The 21,513-nt window shown below is 38.9% G+C and overlaps 1 protein-coding gene across 5 annotated transcripts in view; it reads right to left on the reverse strand.

Annotated features, from left to right (window-relative positions):
- ACBD6 (acyl-CoA binding domain containing 6) overlaps nucleotides 1-21,513 on the reverse strand; it is a 341,903-nt gene that overhangs the window by 241,530 nt on the left and 78,860 nt on the right. For all 5 annotated transcript variants that reach the window (XM_071207590.1, XM_058274820.1, XM_058274822.1 and 2 more), the window contains exon 4: nucleotides 13,194-13,276. In XM_071207590.1, coding sequence (XP_071063691.1) covers nucleotides 13,194-13,276 — 83 coding nt within the window. The remainder of the gene's footprint in view (nucleotides 1-13,193; nucleotides 13,277-21,513) is intronic.

Below are 21,513 nucleotides of genomic sequence, written 5' to 3' on the forward strand. Positions count from 1 at the left end.
ACTAGAAAAATAACAGCAAACTAACCCCAAAGTAAGCAGAAGGAAAGAAATAATAAAGATTAGAGCAGAAATAAATGACATTGAGAGCAAAAGAACAATAGAGAAAATCAACAAAACCAAGAGCTGGTTCTAGGAGAAGTTCAATGAAATTGACAAACCACTAGCTAGACTAACAAAGAAAAAAAAGAGAAGATGCAAATAAATAGAATCAGAAATGAAAAGGGAGAAGTTACGACTGATCCCATAGTAATAAAAAGAACCATAAGAGGATATTAAAAGAAACCGTATGCCAACAAACTAGACAGCTTGGATGAAATGGACAAACTCCTACAAATGCACAAGCAACCTACACTGACACTATAAGAAATACAAGAACTTAACAAAGCAATCACATTTAAAGAGATTGAATCTGTCATCAAAAATCTTCCAGCAAAGAAAAGTCCAAGAGCAATATGCCTGAAATAAGAACAAGGCCTAGAGTAGCACTGTGCCTGGGAATTTCCTCTGACAGCCTTCATGTTACTCAAATGTGGCCAGTCTCGAAGCCTAACTCAGCATCTAAATGCAATGCCTTCCCCCCAGCGTGGGACATGACACCCGGGGATGAGCCTCCCTGGCACCAAGGGATCACTATCAACTAACAACTGATAATGCAACTGGAAAATGACCTTGAATTGAAGGTTCGATGCGGATCAGTAGAATATCCCTGTCTACATAGAATAATATGACTTTAAAATGCTGTTTGATCTAATGTAAGGGGGAAATAGAAAGGAGAAATGAGTTTATATGGCTATGAGTCTCTAAAAAAAAAGAGTCTGGAGGCTGTCAGAAGGATTGCCCTTATGCACAACTGAGCAGAGTCTAAGAGACAGATAAAGTAGATACAATCCCCAGGTATTGGTTCCTTTGAGGGCTAAAGGGACCCATGGGTTCTATGGTCATGGTAGATAGGGTTCACTGCCATGTCAGATGGCCCTTCTTTGGAGCTGGTGTTTCTGCGTGATGAAACTGGACCCAGAGGGGATCTCTTTTCATAAGACTATCATGCTACTTTACTGGAATTGTAGTTGGTATTGGGGTTTCAGATATATTTAGGGGATTGAATCTTTTTACTGACAATATGATAACCAGGCCCTGAGCCTCAACAGACTCCAGCTCCTACAATCTGATTTATTGGACTCACCTCGCTCAGCTAAGATGGAGTTGAAGAAGGACAACCACCACACCATGGAGCCTAGAGTGCCTACAACTGAAAGCAGGAGGATTGCATCCAGTAACCATGTGGAATCTGGGCCTCCTCTTGACATAGAGGTGCAACGGACACAACCAATCCAAGGACCTCAGAGAAAAGGTGGCATTGGAGTGGGAAAAGTGGACATGGTGGCTGATGGGTATGGGGAATGGCAGGAAGAGATGAGATGTGGAGGCGCCTTTGGGACTTGGAGTTGCCCTGGATGGTGCTTCAGGGGCAATCACCGGACATTGTTAATCCTCCCAGGGCTCACTGGATGGAATGGGGAAGAGTGTGGGCCATGATGTGGACCAATGACCATGAGGTGCAGAGATACCCAGAGATGTACTTACCAAATGCAATGGATGTGTCATGATGATGGGAGTGAGTGTTGCTGGGGGGGGAGGGGTGTGGTGGGGGTGGTGGGGTCGAATGGGACCTCATATTTTTTTAATGTAATATTTTTACAAAATCAATAAAAAAAAAAAAGAAAAGTCCAAGAGCAGAAGGCCTCACAGATGAATTCTACCAAAGCATTCCGAGAAGAATTAACACCAATCCTGTTTAAACTCTTCCAAAAAACTGAAGAAGAGGAAAAATTACCCAACACATTTTATGAAGCCAACATGACCCTAATACCAAAGCCAGATAAAGATAGTACAAGAAAAGAAAATTACAGACCTGTCTCTCTAATGAACACAGATGCAAAAATTCTCAACAAAGGGAAGCGGACTTGGCCCAGTGGATAGGGCATCCGTCTACCACATGGGAGGTCTGAGGTTCAAACCCTGGACCTCCTTGACCCATATGGAGTTGGCCCACGCGTAGTGCTGATACGCGCAAGGAGTGCCGTGCCACGCAGGGGTGTCCCCGCATAGGGGAGCCCCACGCGCAAGGAGCGCACCCCATGAGGAGAGCCGCCCAGCATGAAAAAAAGTGCAGCCTGCCCAGGAATGGCGCCGCATACACAGAAAGCTGACGCAGCAAGATTACGTAATAAAAAGAGACACACAGACTCCCATGCCGCTGACGACAGCAGAAGCGAACAAAAAGAACATGCAGCAAATGGACACAGAGAACAGAATACCGGGGCGGTGGTGGGTGGGGAGGGGAGAGAAATAAATTTTAAAAAAATAAATTAAAAAAAAAAAAATTCCCAACACAATACTTGCAAATCAAATCCAACAGCATAGCAAAAGACTTATATATCATGACCAAGTGGGATTTATTACTGGTATGCAAGAAAATCAATCAACATAATACACCACATTAACCGGAATTGAAGGAAAAAAAACACAATAATCTCAATCGATGCAGAAAAGATATTTGACAAAATCCAGCATCCTTTTTTGATAAAAACACTTCAAACACAGGAATAGAAGGAAAATTCCTCAATATAATAAAAGGTATATATGCAAAACCCAGAGCCATCATACTCAATGGGGAAAGATTGAAAGCTTTCCCTCTAAGATCTGGAACAAGACAAGGATGTCCACAGTCACCATTGTTATTTAATATTGTACTTGAAGTACTAGCTAGGGCAAATAAATAAGAAAAAAAAGTTAAAGGCATCCAAATAGGAAAAGAGGAAGTAAAACTTCACTGTTTGTGGATGACATGATCCTGTACTTAGAACATCCTGAAGTATACACAACAAAGCTATTTGAGCTAATAAATGAGTTCAGCAAAGTGGCAGGATACAAGATCAACGCACAAGAATCAGTAATGCTTTTGTGCACTAGTACTAAATAATCTGAGGAGGAAATTGGGGAAAATTCCATTTTCAATAGAAACAAAAAGATTCAAATATCTAGGAATTAATTTAACCAAAGAAGTACAGGACCTATATGAAGAAAACTAAAAAATAATGCTAAAAGAAATTTTTAAAAAACCTAATCAAATGGAAGACATTCCGTGTTCATGAATTGGAAGAAAAAATATTGTGAAGATGTCAGTCTTACCCAAATTGATTTATAGATTCAATGCAATACCAATCAAAATCCCAACAGCTTACTTTATAGCATTAGAAAAGGCAATTACCAAATTCATTTGGAAGGAAAAGCAGACCTGAATAGCCAAAAGCATTCTATAAAAGAGTGACGTGGGAGGATTTTCACTGCCTGACCTTGAAACATATTACAAAGCTACAGTGGTCAAAACAGCATGGTACTGGCATAAAGCTAGACACACTGATCAGTAGAATAGAATTAAGACTCAGAAATAAACACTAAGTTATATAGTTAACTGGCTTTTCTTTTTTTTTTTTAGATTTTTTTTCTCTCCCCTTCCCTGCGCCGCGCCCCCCCCCCCCCCCCAGTTGTCTGCTCTCTGTGTCCATTCGCTGTGTGTTCTTCTGTGTCTACTTGTATTCTTGTCAGCAGCACCCAGAATCTGTGTCTCATTTTGTTGTGCCAACTTGCTCCATCAGCTCTCCATGTGTGCGGCCGCCACTCCTGGGCAGGCTGCACTTTTATCGCATGGGGTGGCTCTCCTTACAGGGTGCACTCTTTGTGTGTGGGGCTCCCCTATGCGGGGGACACCCCTGCATGGCACGGCACTCCAGTGTGTGTGGGCCAGCTCATCATACGGGTCAGGAGGCCCTGGGTTTGAACCTTGGACCTCTCATGTGGTAGGCAGATGCCCCATCTGTTGGGCCAAATCCACTTCCCTCAACTGGTTTTTGACAAACCTTCCAAATTAATGTTAACAGGAAAAAAACAATCTCTTCAACAAATGGTCCTGGGACAACTGGATATCTATAACCAAAAGAATGAAAGAAAACCCCTATCTCACTCCCTATACAAGAATCAACTCAAAATGGATCAAAGACCTAAATAAAGAAGCCAGGACCATAAAACTACTAAAAGAAAATGTACAGAAACATCTTCGACTTTATAGTAGGAGGTGGTTTCTTGGACCTTATACCCAAAGCACATGCAACAGAAGAAAAAATAGATAAAAGGACCTCCTCAATATTAAACACTGTTGCACCTCACAGGACTCGTCAAAAGAGTGAAAAGGCAGCCAATACAATGGGAGAAAATATTTGGAAGTCACATATCCCATAAGGGTTTAATATCCAGGATATATAAAAAGATGTTACAACTCAACAATAAAAAAACAAACGACTCAGTTAAAAAATGGGCAAAAGACTTGAATAGACATTTGTCTAAAGAAGAAATACAAATGGCAAAAAAACACATGAAGACATGCTCAATATCACTAATGATTAGGGAAAGATATCACTTCAGACCTATCAGAATGGCCACTATTAAAAATTCAGAAATCTACAAGTATTGGAGAGAATGTGGAGAGATAGGAACTGTTGGTGGGAGTGCAGAATGGTACAGCCACTGTGGAGGACTGTTTGGCAGTTCCTATAGAAGTTGAATATAGACTTGCCATGTAACCCTGTAATACCACTACTGGGTATATATCCAGAAGACCCAAGAGCAGTGACAAAAACAGACACCTGCACACCACTGTTCATATTGACATTATTTACAATTGCCAAAAGTTGGAAACAACCCAGATGTCCATCAACAGATGAATAGATAAACAAACTGTGGTCTAGTCACATGATGGAATGAATATTATGCAACCATAACAAAAAATGAAGTCGTAAAGCATATGACAACATGGATGAACCAGGAGGACATTATGATGAGCGAAACAAACCAGATACAAAGGGACAAATACTGTATGATTGCATTACTGGGAACCAAATATATTATGTAACATATTGTATGATTTTAAAAAAAAGTATAGGTATCCAGTGCATTTAATTAACAAATTAGGTTTTTATTCAACTGTGTTTTCTTTTTAGCTTTTAATTGTTCATATTTTCAATTATTTAATGTACAAAATAAAGTTTTAAAAAAAGGAAAATAAATCAGCCTGTGAAACCAAAATATCATATTACCAATATGTCATCAATAAAGCGAAAAAAAATTAAAAACCAAAACGCCCCACCTCACACCCACTAAAATGGCTACTAATAAAAAAATGGAAAATAATAAATGCTGATGAGGATGTAGAGAAATAGGAATTTTCATACACTGGTTGGTATTAATGAAAAATATTGTAGCTACTGTTCAAAACAGTTTGTCGGTTCCTCTAAAACTTAAACATAAAAAGTTAATATATGATCTGGCAACCCCACTTCTAGGTATATATTTCAAAGACTTGAAAGCAGGGATTCAAACAGATATTTGTGATGATTAGGTTCATGTATACAACTTGGCCAGGTAATGGAGCCCACTGTTTGGTCAAGCAAGCACTAACCGGATTATTACTGTGAGGAAATTTCCTGGACTTAAATCATCAGTAAGGTTATTGCATCTAGGACTGATTATACCTACAATCAACTGAGAAGACTGCCTTCGACAATCAGAGAAATCTCTTCCAATCAATTGAAGCCCTTTAAAGGAGAAGTGATGCTTTCTGCAGTCAGAAGAGAGAATTTCCATCTCTACTTCAGCCAGTCAGCTTCTCCTGGGGAATTCATCAAAAACCTTCATCATATTTCCCAGTTTTTAGCCTGCCCTACAAAATTGGACTTGGGCATTCCCACAGTTATGTAAGACAATTTTTACGAAAATCTCATAATATTTACAGATATCTCCTGTAGTTTCTTTTTCCCTAGAGAACCCTGATTAATACATCTGTAAACCAATGTTCACAGTGGCATTAATTCATAATATTAAAAAAGGTGGATGTGGTGCAGCAGTGTTCCAAAATGTATTCACCAAATGCAATGAATGTGCCACGATGATGAAAGAGGTTGTTGAGGTGGGAGGAGTGTGATGAGGGGGGTGGAGAATATATGGGGACCTCTTATATATATATTTTAATGTAACATTTAAAAAAATATAAAGAGAGAAAATAAATAAATAAATTGATTTAGGAAAAAAAAAGGTGGCAACAACACAAGTGTCCATCAACAGATGAATGGATAAACAAAATGTAGTATATGTAAGTACAGTAGAATATTATCAGCCTTAAAACAGAATGATGTTCTAATACATGCCACTATATGGATGAACCCTGAAGATATTATGCTGAGTAAAATTAAGTCAGACCCAAAAAGATAGAAATTGTATGATCCCACTTACAAGAAATAGCAAGAATAAGCAAACTCATGGAGACAGAAGGTAAAGTACAGGCTGCCAAGGGTGCTGGGTGTGCTTGAGGGGCAGCAATGAGGAGGTAATGCATAATGAATGTAGACTTCTGTTTGTGGTGATAAGAGAGTTCTGGCAATGGATGGTAGTCAAGGTAGCACAACACTGTAAATATTATTAATTCCACAGAAATTAGGCTTGGGAGTGGTTTAGATGGGAAAGTTTAAGCTGTATTCATGATTCTACACTTTTTTTTTTAAAGAGTGATTAAAGAGACAATGGCATTGTCTTCTAAGAGTTTTACTTGTTACATTTAGGTCCTTGATCCATTTTGAATTAATTTTTGTATAAGGTGTGAAACAGGGGTCCTCTTTCTTTATTTTGGATGTGGGTAGGTAAGCATCTTCAAGATCTTGTGTTTGGTAGTGGTTTCCTGAACTTTACACCCAAAGCACGAACTACAAAAGAAAAAATAGATAAATGGGACTGCCTCAAACGAGTGTTGTTGGGGGGGGGGAGAGGGGGGGTGGGGGGGTGGGGTTGAATGGGACCTCACATATATATTTTTAATGTAATATTATTACAAAGTCAATAAAAAACAAACAACAAAAAAAATCAAATACTTTTGTTCTTCAAAGGAATTTGTCAAGAAAAGTAAAAAGACAGCCTATTCAATGGGAAAACATCTTCAGAAACCATAGATCTGATAAGGGATGGATGACCATGTTAAAGAGATCACACAACTTAATGACAAAATTACAAGCAAACCCATTAAAAATGGGCAAAACAATTAGACATTTTTCTGAAGTGGAAATACAAATGACCAAAAGACACATGAAAAGATGTTCAACATCACTATCAGGGAAATGTAGATCAAAACTACAATGAGAGCTCCAGGAAGATGGCTTCAGAGCAGATAGGCAGGGCTCAACTCTGTCACAAAAACAACAGAGAAACAACAAAAAGCTTTCTGAAAGAGCTGCTTTGGGGATCTGCAGACCAGGAGAGTACTGCATATCATCTGGGAGGGAGAGAGACAGAGAGACAAAGAGGTTGAAATGAAAACCATGAGTTACTCACCCCTGCAAATGAGAATGGCCCATATCCCCCTCTCTGGAGGCAAACAGCCTTGGTAAAACCACTGGCTCACTACAGCCAGCTGAGAGAGGACAGGAAGTCCATCTCCCTGGGAGAAAGAAGGGTCTGGCAGAGGGCAGAAAGTGGTTTCTCTTCATCAAGGGTTCTTAACCAGGGTCTCTGTGGACTTAAACTGAAATTCAAAAGAACATTATTGTGGGGACATGTTGGTGCAAATATAATATATTTGTTAAATAATACACAGTATAGTCTGGACTTAGTAAGGGATCTCTGGTTTTCACCTGACTGGAATAGGGGTCCATGGAATAACAAGGGTAAAGAAACCCTGCTCTTCAGTGAGTTCGGCCGGCTGAGCCTGCTTCAAATCTTGGCTGTACCCAGGCAAACAAGTGGAAGATGAAAGAGACACCTCTGTGGGAGAGCTGCCAGGCAAACTAGGGTGGGACTGGCACCTAGCAAATTCAGGGAGAGAGATATAGGGGGAAGGGGAGATAGAGTGGGCAGAACAGAAAGGAGAAAAAAAAAAAAAGACAGCAGCAAGCACTGAAGCAGCTCCTGGGAGAGGGGAAGGAGAAGCTGATCGGCAGACTGTCATACCTGGCCCTGGAGAGAGAGGAACTGGGGAAGTGAGGGTGTGGACTGACAGGTGCCTACCAGCCCAGGAGAGAAAGAAGCCAGGAGAGACAGCCTACAAACTGTCAGAAGTCCAGTTTGCCTGAGGTAAAAGAGGGCAGGGGGAGGAACACAAAGCCTTCACAAGCCTATCTAAAGAATGGAGTGGGTGTGGCTCAGTGGTTGAACTTGGCCCTCACATACACGAGGTCCCTGGTTCAATCCCTGGTACCTCCTTTAAAAAAAAAAAGAAGGCCTAACCAGCCTGTGGGATAGGAGGATAGGAGGAGCTGGAGAGGGAGCCCAGGTGCTATAAGGTGACCAACCAGCCCTGAAAAGAAGGGATTCAGAGAGCAATTCAGTATGTGGTCAGGCTTCCAGTTGGTACCTCATGACAAGGCACTTACAGATTTTTTATTTTAATAATTCTTATTTTATTCTCTAAAATCGGGTACCTTACCTGTGGAGAGCAGGCTGCAGGGTGATTACTGGTAAGATAGTTGCTAGTGTCCTAAGAGGGAAGCCTGTGCTTCCTGGGTTTGTGGGGTTTTTGTTTTGGTGTGGTTTCTTTATTCTTTTCTTTTCTCTTTTCCTTTTCCCTACTCCCTTTTTGACTTTGTTCCTTTATTTTCTTATGTTCGTTTTTCCCCTTAAGTTGTTTTACTTTGATTGCACCATCTCTTGCTTGGTCTTCATTTTCTTTCTTCTCATCTTTCCAGTCTTTTATTTTATTCTATTTTTTTTTCTTGTTTCATTTCATTCCACTGCTTTTCATTCTTATTCCTTCTTTTAATCATTTTTTACTCTTATTACTTATTTTTTCCCTAGTTCTTTTATGGTTATTTTCTATCTTCTAAAAAGTTATTCTTATTATTCCTTCTCTATTTTTCTTTCTTTTGTTTAATATGGTCTCAATATTTTTGGGGGGAACATGGACAACAAGAAAATAGGATAGTTGGAACGGAATGCCAAAGAGGACCCTTAACACAAATCAAAATGAAATAAAACCTTAGAGTAGAAAGAGAAGCTAACCAACTGAATAAGCCCATCAAGATAAACAGGAAGGCTAGACACCAACAAAAAACTATAAGCCATACTAAGAAACATAAAGACATGGCCTAGTTTAATGAACAAACTAAAAAAACAAGAAGAGATAGAATGTGGAACAATTAATCAAGGATGTCCAAACAAATATCATGAATCAATTTAATGGAGTGAAGGAAGATAAAAAAGACATTAAGAAAGACACCAGGGGGAACATACAAGAGGAAATTGTAAACATGTGTAAAATGATAACATCATGGGGATAAAAAGCACAATGCAAGAACTTAAAAATATGCTGGCAGCACATAATAACAGATTTAAACAGGCAAAGTAAGGAATTAGTGACATCAAAGACAGAATATCTGAAATCACACAGACAATAGAACAGATAAATAAAAACATAGAAAAACTCAGCAGGGATTCAGGGAATTGAGTGACAACACAAAATTCACAAAACATATGCATTATCAGCATCCAAGAAGGAGAAGACAAGGGAAAAGGGACAGAAGGAGTGTTGGAGGAAAAAATGGCTGAAAAATTTCCCAACTCTTGTGAGGAACATGAATGTACAAGTACAGGAAGAGCAGGGCACTCCAAACAATATAAATCCTAAGAGGCCTAACCGAAGACAAACACTTATCAAATTGTCAAACTCTAAAGACAGAGAGAATTCTGAAAGCAGCAAGAGAAAAGAGATCCATCACATATAAGAGAAGCTCAATAAGATTAAGCACTGCTTTCTCACCTGAAAACATGGAAGCGAGAAGGCAGTGGTATGACATATTTAAAGTGTTAAAGGAAAAAAATTGCCAGCCAAGAATTCTGTATCCAGCAAACCTGGCATTCAAAAATGCAGGAGAGTTCAAAGTATTCATAGATAAACATAAATTAAGAGAGTTTGTCAACAAGACCCCTGCCCTTTAAGAAATACTAAAGGGAGTGCTGCAGGTTTAAAAGAAAAAAACAGGAAAAGAGTATAGAAAGGAAAAGTATTAGTAAAAATAACTAAAAGGATAAAAAGAGAAATAAAAACAAAATATGACACATATAAACCTAAACAAAAAAATGGCTAATATAAGTACTGCCTTGACAATAATAATATTGAATGTTAATGGATTAAACTCTCCAATCAAAAGACACTAATTGGCAGAATGGATAAGGAACTATGACCCATCTATATGCTGTCTACAAGAAACTCACCTTAGATCCAGGGACATGGGAGGTTACAAGTGAAAGGTTGTAAACCAATTTTACATGCAAATGATACCCAAAAAAGGGCAGGAGTCATTATACTAATATTGGACAAAAGAGACTTTAAATGCAAAACTATTATAACAGAAAATGAAGGACACTATATACTAATAAAAGGGGTAATGTACCATGAAGAAAGAACAATCATAAATATGTATGCATGTAACCAGAATGCCCCAAAATAAATGAGGCAAATAATGGAAAAACTAAGGGGAGAAACAGATGCCTCTACAATTACAGTGGGGAGCTTTAATACACCATTGTTACCATTAGACAAAATATTTTGACAGAGAATTAATAAAGAGAGACCTTGAGTAATGATAAAGGATGTAGACCTAATAGATATATACAGAACATTAAAACCAAACACAGCAGGATATACATTATTCTTGAGTGCACACAGATCATTCACCAGGACAGAACACATGCTAGGTCACAGAACAAGCCTCAATGATTTTGGAAAGACTGAAATTATACAAAGTAATTTTTCTGAACGGAATGAAGCTGGAAATTAATAAGGGGCAGAGAATCAGGACAGGCACAAAGATACGGGAGTTAAATAAAACACTCAAACAAATCAATGCGTTAAGGAGGAAACTGCAAAAGAAATAAGTAACTACCTTGAAATGAATGAAAATGAGAACACAACATATCAAAACCTATGGGATGCAGCTAAAGAAGGGCTGAGGGGGAAATTTATAGCCATAAATGCCTATATTAAAAAAGAAGAAAGAGGTGAAATCAAAGACCTAACTGTACATTTGGAAGAACTAGAAAAAGAGTAACAAATGTAATCCCAAATCAAGCAGAAAGAAGGAAATAACAAAGTTTAGAGCAGAACTAAATGGAATTGAGAATAAAAAAACACTAGAAAATTTTAACAAGACCAAAAGCTGGTTCTTTGAGAAGATTAATAAAATTGACAAACCCTTATCTAGACTAACAAAGGAAAAATGAGAGAAAATGCAAGAGGAATGCATTACTCAAAGTCTCTCTGTTCTATAGAGCTACCATGATCAGTAATGTCACTAACATTCCAAAAGAAACACATTCAACTCATCATTTTGAGAAAGATTAGAGTATGGAATCCCTCAAGGAAACCAGCAAACAAAAAGATCCCTATTACTTATGGATAAGTGATTGATACTGTTAGAAAATAAAGCACAGTGATTTTTTTAAAAAAAAAAAGCATATTGAAGAAACTTTATCAATTTACTTATCAATCCAAGAAATAAATTTTGCCAGTAATTTTCTTTAATTGTTCTGGAAAAGAGGTGACAATGGACATCTCACAGGAAATCCAAACTAGCAGCTCTCTGCCTTCTGATAAGACCACTAGGCTAAGTCTACATAGGTAACATTCACAAATCTACCAGCTACTTGAGGGAAGCAGCCATGGATAGCTCCTGAGTCCTGGGCACTTTTACTAGACACCTAGTAAATTCTGGGCACTTCCCCACATACTGACAATACCAAGATGAATAAAATTTGATCTCTGTCCTGAAAAAAACAAAAGTCTAGTGGAGAAGAAAAAAGTTTTAATAACGTTTGACTAGTAGGGTTAAGGTTCTAAAATGCCATTGTTTAGAAGACTCTAAGGATAGATTATTAACGGCACCACCCCTAGGGGGGCTGCACTTTTTTCATGCGGAGCGGTTCTCCTTGCGGGGCGCACTCCTTGCACGTGGGCACCCCTACACAGGGGACACCCCTGCGTGGCACGGCACCCCTTGTAAGCAGCAGCACTGCGCGTGGGCCAGATCACCACATGGGTCAGGAGGCCCTGGGGATCGAACCCTGGACCCTCCATATGGTAGACAGTCACTCTGTCAGTTGAGCCACAACAGCTTCCCACGGTAGCAGCCTTAAAAGGTATCTTTATTCCCCCAAAATTTCTGTCAGTCTTCCCCTTTTCTACCCTAAATAAATGTTTACTCTGAGTAAAAATGGTGTGCTTGCTATGTAAACAGACTCAAGACAGGTTCCATAGCATTAGCTGACTGTTCATTAACTGGAAAAAAAAAGTGTTCAAATTTTGATTAAAAATGGGATTAATAATTGTCCCTTCAGGAAGCTACATGGGAGTTCATATTGCTACTTCTTTATATGGTACGTAACATCAACAAACTCTTTTCTACATAAGTGAAGCATAACTTTTTGGTACAATTTCCTCTGTGTTCTATGAAGATAGAAATTTCCCTTCAGAAACTGTAGGCAAAGCCAGTTTTCCATTTGAACATTAGAGGTCTTTTTTTTTTTTCCATACTAAGCAAAGTTCCAATAACTCAGAGAGTAAGCACATCACAGATTCCTATTAACTTTGTAAAGTTATCACTCTTAGATAATGTAACTCTTTAAAGCAGCATAAGATCCTCTTTCTGAATTATACAGTACTGAAAGAAAAAAGATTATCTAAAGAAAATAAATATATAACATAAAATTTAAAACCTTTTTAAACAATACAAGCTAATTTTAATTCATAGCTAGAGTAATAAACTATGAAAATTAAAATCTTTAAAAGAAATAATGCTATTTTGACAAAAAGTAAAAAATAAAAAATATCCATAGTTTTAGATTGGGACTCAAAACCTTGCCCTGCCAATTACTTAGGAAGAAGGTGCTGATTCAAGCACACTGATTTTATATATTATGCACCTAACAAATTCTTTCTTGCCATTTATTATCCTACTATAGATACCAACATATTAGTTTCATGTTAAGAAAAAGTGTTTCACAATTGAACATTTCAGTATTAAATATATATATACACACACACAATACATATACATATATATGTATACATATCCCTCATTATCAATGACAAGAGAAGTTACCTGATGGTTTCTTCATGATACAAAGAACTAACAACTGGCCCACCAAACCCAGTATTTGCTTCTTTTCCTTTCTTCTCTGATGTCTGGAAAAAAAAAAAAGGAAAAAAGACACACGGTTTAAAACAGTATTATGTAAACCAGTTACAAAATATTTTGTATGTGAATATTTCCCATGTGCAAACCCTCCTTCCCATTCCTTTTGTTTCCTAGGAACAGTACAGAAAATGTTCCAAGGGCCCTGGCCAAGCCTTAAGGAACTTCTGAAAAGGCACCTGCATTCAGGGCTGATTACTCAGATGAAACTCTGCCCTGTGACCATGATGGATGGAGTTGTTTTGTACAAAACCCCTGCTTATGTGCACCAAAAGATCCCACACACATTCCTAAGTACAATAAATTGTCTTGTAGTCTTGCATGATTTAAGTCCACCCATGTCTTTTTTGTTCTCCTATATATTAACAATGTCCATGTAACCTGCTACATGCTGTAGAGCACCGTTTGTGGTCCAGCTGCCACCCTGGACTATGCCTCCTGTAAGTTTCCCTTTGAATAATGTTTGCATGATTCATCTATGTCTTCCCCAGGCATTCTTTGGGCTCCTGAGCAAGGGCTCCAGAGTGAGGGCGAGGGCTGTATTTCTGGAACTTGAGGCTCTATTTCTGTAGTAGCAAAACTTTGCTAAGGAATACAGAGTATTTTACCCTCAACCCAATTCTCTATGATCGCAGTAAAAATTTTAAGGTGATGTCACATGATCACAGTAGTTGAATGAGAATCTACTGGTTATCTAAGGTCATTCGAGTACTGTTTTTCTGGAACCACCTAAAAGCAATTTCACTATGTTCAATGTGGAAAATGTGGACATTCAATGTGGTTAAATGAAAACAAACTGAAATGTAAATACCAGGCATGAAAGTAATGAGGAAAATCATATCTAGACTAACAAAATTAAAGTTCCCAAATCAGAATTAAACTAAATTACAGCAAATCTTAAAATGTAATGGATTTTTTTTACATCTATTAAGATGATCATATGGTTTTTCTTTTTTCACTCAGTTAATACAGTGAATTACATTAAGTGATTTTCAAATGTAAAGCCTACTTTACCTTCCACAGAGAAATTCTACTTGGTCAAGATGTACTATCTTTTTACTCTATTCCTAGATTTGATTTGCTTGCATTTTGGCAAGGAGTTCTGTGGCCATGTTTGTGAAGGATATTGGTCTTTAGTTTTCTTTTCTTGCAATGTCTTCGTATAGTTTTCGGCATTGGGGTCATACTGGCCTTATTATATGAGTTAGGACTTGCATCTTCCTCTTCTATATGGGAGACTTTGTGTAGAAGTAGATTGGGTGTTATTTCTTCCTTAAATATTGAGTACAATTCACCAGTGAAGCTTGAAGTTTTCATCATAGGGACATTTTTAACTATAACTTCAATTTCCTTAAATGCTTTAGGACTATTCATATTCTCTACTTCATCTTGAGTGATAACTGTTTGCATCTTCCAATAATAAATCTGCCCATTTTTCTAGGCTTTATTAACATAACAGCACAAAGTTCTTCATAATATATCAGTATAATCCTTTTAATGCCTATAGATCTGTGGAGAAATCCATTCTTTCATTGCTGATATTGGTAACATGTATCTTCTCTTTCTCTCTCTCAGTCTGGCTAGAAGATCATCCATTTTATCTTTTCAAAGAACCACCTTTTGGTTTTATTGATTTTTCTCCATTGTTTTTCTATTTTCTATTTCTTTGGTTTCTGCTCTTATTTTTACTATTTCCTTCCTTATGCTGACATTCAGTTCAATTTACTCTTATCAATTTCTTAAACTAGAAACTTAGATTACTGATTTGAGACCTTTCTTCTTTTATAGAAAAGTAAATCTTAGTGGTACATAAAAAAAAAGTAATACACATGACAAGTGGAGTTTTTCTCAAGAGATTCAAAATGTGAAAGTAAATCAGGAAAAAAAAGTCATTTGCTATAAATTCCCCTCTAAGCAGAGCTTAGGTGCAGCCCACACTTTTCATGTTTTATCATCACTGAATTCAATTAAAAATATTTCTAATTTCTCTTGGAATACTTCTGTGGCAGTTTGATATTATTTATGACTTCCAAAAAGATACATTATGTTTATAAACTGTTCACTTCCTCTGGGTGTGGTACCCTTTGAGTGTATTAAATTTAAAGGTTATGTTTACTTGATTAAATTAAGATTAGGGCTTTGATTCAGCCATGTCAGTAGGGCATGGAGTCCCCGCCTCCTTGGTGGGCAGACACACAGAAAAATACACAGCAGAGGAAGAGACAGCTCATTAGAATGGAAGAGGTCCCAGGAAAAAAGATGAGCTTGAGAGTCTACAACAGACCTTGTGAAGAGAACAGAGCAGCTGAGCCCAGAAAGAAATGAGCCCCCAAGGAAGACAGATGAACACTATGCCAGCCTACAGCTGAGACTGGTAGAAGCTGGAACCACAGGGCCTTGAGGAAAGAGGAAGGCCGAACCCTCCCAGATGTCATCCACCAACTTGCTTCAACATGTGGCAGTAGACTTTGGGTAAGAAAGTACCTCTTATGGTACTTGATTTAAGACTCTTTAGGGTCTTGTGACTGTAAGTTTCTACCCCAAATAAATACCCTTTATAAAAGCCAACAGATTTCTGTACTTTGCATCAGCACATCTTTGACTGACTAATACACTTTCTTTGGGGACTCTCAAGTTCTTTTTGTCACTGATTTCTAGTTTAATTCTGTTTTAACCACAGAAAACATTGTTTGACATCATGCTTTTACATTTTTAAAATATATTTTTTTAAAGATAGCATATATAAATGTCACATAAAAAATAAAGAGGATTCCCATATGCCTCACTCCCTATACCTTCCACAAATTTTCCCAGATTAGCAGCATCCTTCATTAATCTGGTACATTCATTATAATTGAGGAACACATCTTGGAGCACTGTCACTAAGCATGGATTATAGTTTACAATGTAGTTTACACTCTCTCCCACACAATTTTGTAGGTTATGTATCTATTGTTGTAATGTCATTCGGTACAATTCCCAAGTTCCAAAAATGCCCCCATAGTACATCTGTCTTTCCCTCTCCCTACCTTCAGAACCTTCAGTGACCACTGCTCCACATCAGTGATATAAGTTCTTACATTGTTAGAATCACAGTAAGTCTATAGTAGAACACCAGTAAGTTTACTTTGGTCCATAGTTCATTCCCCAATTCTGAGGATTCTAGGATGGTGAAGCCCACTCCACCTCTAATTGAGAGGGGGCTTTGATCCCATAGGGCAGATGGATAGGACTCTCTTGCTTGCAATTATAGACGCTCAGTTCCTTGAGATGGCCACTGTCCATCATCATCTCCTTGTTAGTTGTCCTGGGTGAGTCCAGTGAACTGAAGAGTAGGTGTTGCAAGCCTGTTGAGATTCAGGGCCCAGCTGGCACAAGGGCAGCCCAAAGATTTAAGTCTCTTGGACATACACCTATCAATTCTAGAACTAATTATAGGTTCAAATAGAAGTGTCAAAAGAGCCATTTGTAGGGAAACCACAACTGAGTCCAACTCTGTCACACTGGGGAGCATAAATTCCAAAGTAGGACCCACTGGCAAGGCACTAAACTCCTGACCTATCTGCCATGACTAGTGTCTGGAAGTCTCCAGAGCCCTCAAGAGCCCTGCTATTTGAGGTAGTATTTACTTTGGCAGTCAATGAGATCCTGCTGAGACATGCATAAGTGTAATCTCTGGAATGACTTCTTGCCTCAATTTGAAGTTTATAAACTCATTTGTCTTTACCTTTTCCCCATTTTGGTCAAGGTCTTTCTCCAGGTGCACTGCTAGTCGGTGCTTGGTAGTAATCCCTCAGTGCTAGGGAGGCTCATCCGCAGGAGTCATGTCCCAAGCTGGGGGAAAGGTAATACATTCATATGCCGAGTACAGTTAAGAGATTGAGACTTGGTCTATCTTAGTCCGTGACACCTGTGAACGTGAAAAGAATGTGTATTCTGACTGTGGGTAAAGTATTTATAAATAAATGTCAACAGCATCAAGTTGGTTGATAGTATTGTTCAAGTTTTCTATATCCTTAGTGATCTATCAATTTGATCTATCAATTGCTGAGCAAGTAATGTTGAAATCTCCAGCTATAATTGTGGATATATTTTTCTTTTCAGTTCAATATTTACTTTGTGCATTTTGATATGTACACATTTAGGATTATTATGTGTAAATAATATTGTGATGGTTAGGCTATTGTGTCAACTCAGCCAGGTAATTGTGCCCAGTTGTTTGGTCAATCACTGGGCTAAATGTAATACAAGGGCATTTATGGACTTTAGTCACCACTGACTTGACTGCAGTGGTAAATCATAGATAGCTGGTTACAATTACATCAATCAGGGAGACTGCCATCAGCAGTGAGGGAAGCTTAACCCAATCAGTTGAATCCCTTAAAAGAGGAAGTGATTCCAGCATTGAGAGAGAATTTCCCAGCTCTTCTTTGGACAGCCAACATCTCCCAGAACTCGTCGAGAATCTTCAATGGACTTTCATCAGAGCCCCTGGTTGCAGCCTGCCTGCAGAACCTGGATTTGTGCATCCCCACGGCTACGTGAGAGACTCTGATAAATCTTTTACTATTGACAGATATCCCTTGTTGTTTCCCTAGAGAACAATGACTAATGCACCTATGATAAATTGACTTCTTTTATCATGGAATATCCCACTTTGTCCATGGTGATATTTGTTGTTCTGCAGTCTAATTACTAATAGAAGGATGATGAAATCTTCAAATATAGTAGTGGATTTGTTTATTTCTCATGGCAATTCTATTCAGTTTTGCCTCATGTTTGGCACTGTGCTGTTAAGTGAATACAAGTTAAGGATTGTTATGTCTTCTAAGAGAAATGAAACTTTTATCTTTACATAGCCCCCCCCCCCCATCCCTGATAATATTCCTTGTACCTAAGTCAGCTTTGTCTTGAAATGAATATAGCTACTCCAGCTTTCTTTTTATCAGTATTAGGATAGCATGTCTTTTTCAATCCCTTTACTTTTAGTCTATCTGTGTCTTTTTATTAAGTAAGTTTCTTACAAACAATACAGAAATATTGTATTCTATCTATGGTGACAATCTCTTGTCTTTTAGTTGGTGTATTTAGACCACTCACATTTAAAGTTATAAGTGATATAGTTAATGTCTGTCATGTTTATACCTGTTTTCTTTCATTTTTTTGTTTCGTATTTTTTATTGTCTTTAAAAAAAGAAAAGATCACACAAAACATTGTTAAAAAACATGAAGAGGTTCCCATATACCCCACTGCCCACCCTACCACCGCTCCTCCAACATCAACATCCCCTTTCATCAATAAGGTACATTCATTGCATTTGATGAATACACCCTGGAGCACTGCAACACCACTTGGACCATATTTTACATTGTAGTTCATACTCTCCCCCAGTCCATCCGCAGGTTATGTCAGGATATACAAAGTCCTCCATCTGTCCCTGCAGTATCATTCAGGACAACTCCAAGTTCTGAAAATGTCCCATATCACACTTCTTCCTCCCTCTCGCTGCCCTCAGCAACTCCCACGGCCACCGTCTCCACATCAATGATACAATTACTTCCATTGCTAGAGTCACAACAGTTCTATAGTAGAATACCAGCAAGTCCACTCCAATCCATATTATATTCCTCCATCCTGTGGACCCTGGGATGATTATGTCCACTCCACCTCTAAATTGAGAGGGGGCTTAGATCCCACATAGCTGATGGATATGATTCTCCTGCTTGCCATTGTAGACACTCTCAATTCCCTGGTGTGATGGTTGACCATTCTCACCTCCCTATCAGGTGACCTGGGTAAGTTCAACAAACCGAAGAATAGGTGTTGCAATACTGCTAAGGCTAAGGGCCCAGCTGGCATATGGACAGTCCAGAGATTCAAGTCTTCTGAGCATACACCAACCCCAGTACCAACTACAGGTTCAGTAAAAGTGACAGAAGAGGAACGTGTAGTGTGGTCACATCTGAGTCCAACTCCATCACACTCAGGAGCACAAATTCCCAAGTAGGGCCCACTGGCAAGGCACTGGACTCCAGAGCCATCTGTCATGACTGTAGAACCTGTGTGTCTCCACTGCCCTCAGGAACACCCGTACCTGGGGTTGTATCTACTCCGGCTGTCTATGGGGTCCTGCTGAGATATGTGTAAGTGCAACCCCTCTGATGACCTCCTGACTCATTTTGAAGTCTCTTAGCTATATAAACTCATTTGTCTTTACATTTCCCCCTTTTTATTCAAGGTCTTTTTCCAGTTACATCACCAGCTGGTGATAGTAGTAATCTCTCAGCGCAAGGGAGGCTCAACCTCAGGAGTCGTGTCCCACACATGCTGAGTTAGGCTTAGAGAGTGGCCACATTTGAGCAACACAGAGGCTCTCAAGGGGTAAGTCTTAGGCACCCTGCAGCTCTAAGCTTAGTTGAAATTTGAAGTACACCGGCTCATAAGCATAGTCAGGGCCCATCTTGGACCATCCTTCTTCACTGGTCTTTGTTCTTGCACTTGGGGGATTGTTGCTGTTCCATTGGGGAATGTGACAGAGCTCCCCAGGATGGGAACTCAGCACTCCCTCAGTTGTCATGTGTAACTCTATCCACTATGACAATACCCAATGTATTAGTCAAAGGGGTGCTGATGCAAACTACCAGAAATTGATTGGTCTTTATAAAGAATATTTACCTGGATTAGGAGCTTACAGATACCAGGCCATAAAGCATAAGTTACTTCTCTCACCAAAGTCTATTTGGAGCAAGATGGCTGCCGACATCTGCGAGGGTTCAGGCTTCCTACATTCCTACATTCCTGGGGCTTACTTTTTCCTGGGTTCAAGGTTTCTTTCTTCCTGGGGCTGGCTTCTCTTTCCTCTGTGAGCATAATTCCTAGGACTACACCCAGCATCAAACTCCAAAATCAAAACTCCAACATCAGAAAACCCTCAACTCTGTTCTTTGCCATGCCCTTTATCTGTGAGTCCCCACCCAAAAAGGAGTGGGGACTCAATGCCCTAATCATAACTCAATCATGCCCAGGTACAGATCAGATTACAAGCATAATCCACTATTTCTTTTTGGAATTCATCAATAGTATCAAACTGCTACACCCAATGAACACCCGAATATATCTATACACCCTATATGCATGCCCTGGAGAACTCCCTCCCACCCATGCATCCCCCATCAATCACACCCCACACCAGTGCTCTTCCCCTGCCATAGTTGAACCCCTCTGTGATCCAAAACTTCTTCAAAAATGAAGCTTAATATATTGCCAAATTCAATTAGTAGGAAAATGAAATAGTATTGACAGGTATAAAGATTAGAAATAGAATACATAATAATTTAGAAAAACTAAAATAAAGTAAAAAATAAATTGGGGTATTAAAAAATGAAAAATATCATAAAAATTTGTTTTTGACCGGTTGCCTTTCATCCCAGTAATAGGTGTTGCCCTGCATGACAGTGGCAAGGTAATCTCCTCTATTCCTTCCTCAGTGTCTACATCCTTTTTTGTTTTTTTAATTATGTCTTCTAAAAAACTATAGATCACAGTAAATTCACATATACAAAATAGTGGACTCCCATATACCCAACATCAAACCCTTTTCCCACTTGCCCAGCAATGATCTTTTTACATGTGGATGTTACATTTGCTATAACTGATGTACAGATATTGAAACATAGCTACTAGTCATGGTTCCATTATGGCTTACACTATGGTTTATATTTTAGACTGCACACTTTTCTAAATTTTTTGTTACATTATGGTTTACATTTTAGACTATACACTTTTATAAATTTTTGGTGAAATTTCACATGGCTTATATCCAATGTTGCACTATCATGTGGAACACTTACATTGTCCCCCAGTTTCCCCCTTTTCCATCTATTCTATTCCTCTCTCCCCCTGCCCTCAGGGCCCACAGTGACAACTAAGCTTCACTGCTTGAAGGACAAGATTCATAGATACGACATTGCTGAGGGCTTGACACTCTAGTCTGTCCCCCACCACTGGGAGCTACCCATGCTCTGGAGAGACACCCTCTCCTCTGTTTTGAGAACACCAGGCCTCCCCAAGATGAGGGTACAACAGTTTCCTGCTCACTGTATGTGGCTCCACCCACTGATATAACACAACACGACAAGATGAGTACACACACACTCCCTAGAAGCCTGCTCCAGGTGCACCCTGTGCCGTATGTCCCCCGTCAAACACCTTAAATACGTAACCCTT

This window comes from Dasypus novemcinctus, chromosome 13, assembly GCF_030445035.2.
Source record: "Dasypus novemcinctus isolate mDasNov1 chromosome 13, mDasNov1.1.hap2, whole genome shotgun sequence".
In the NCBI taxonomy this organism is placed as follows: Eukaryota; Metazoa; Chordata; class Mammalia; order Cingulata; family Dasypodidae; genus Dasypus; species Dasypus novemcinctus.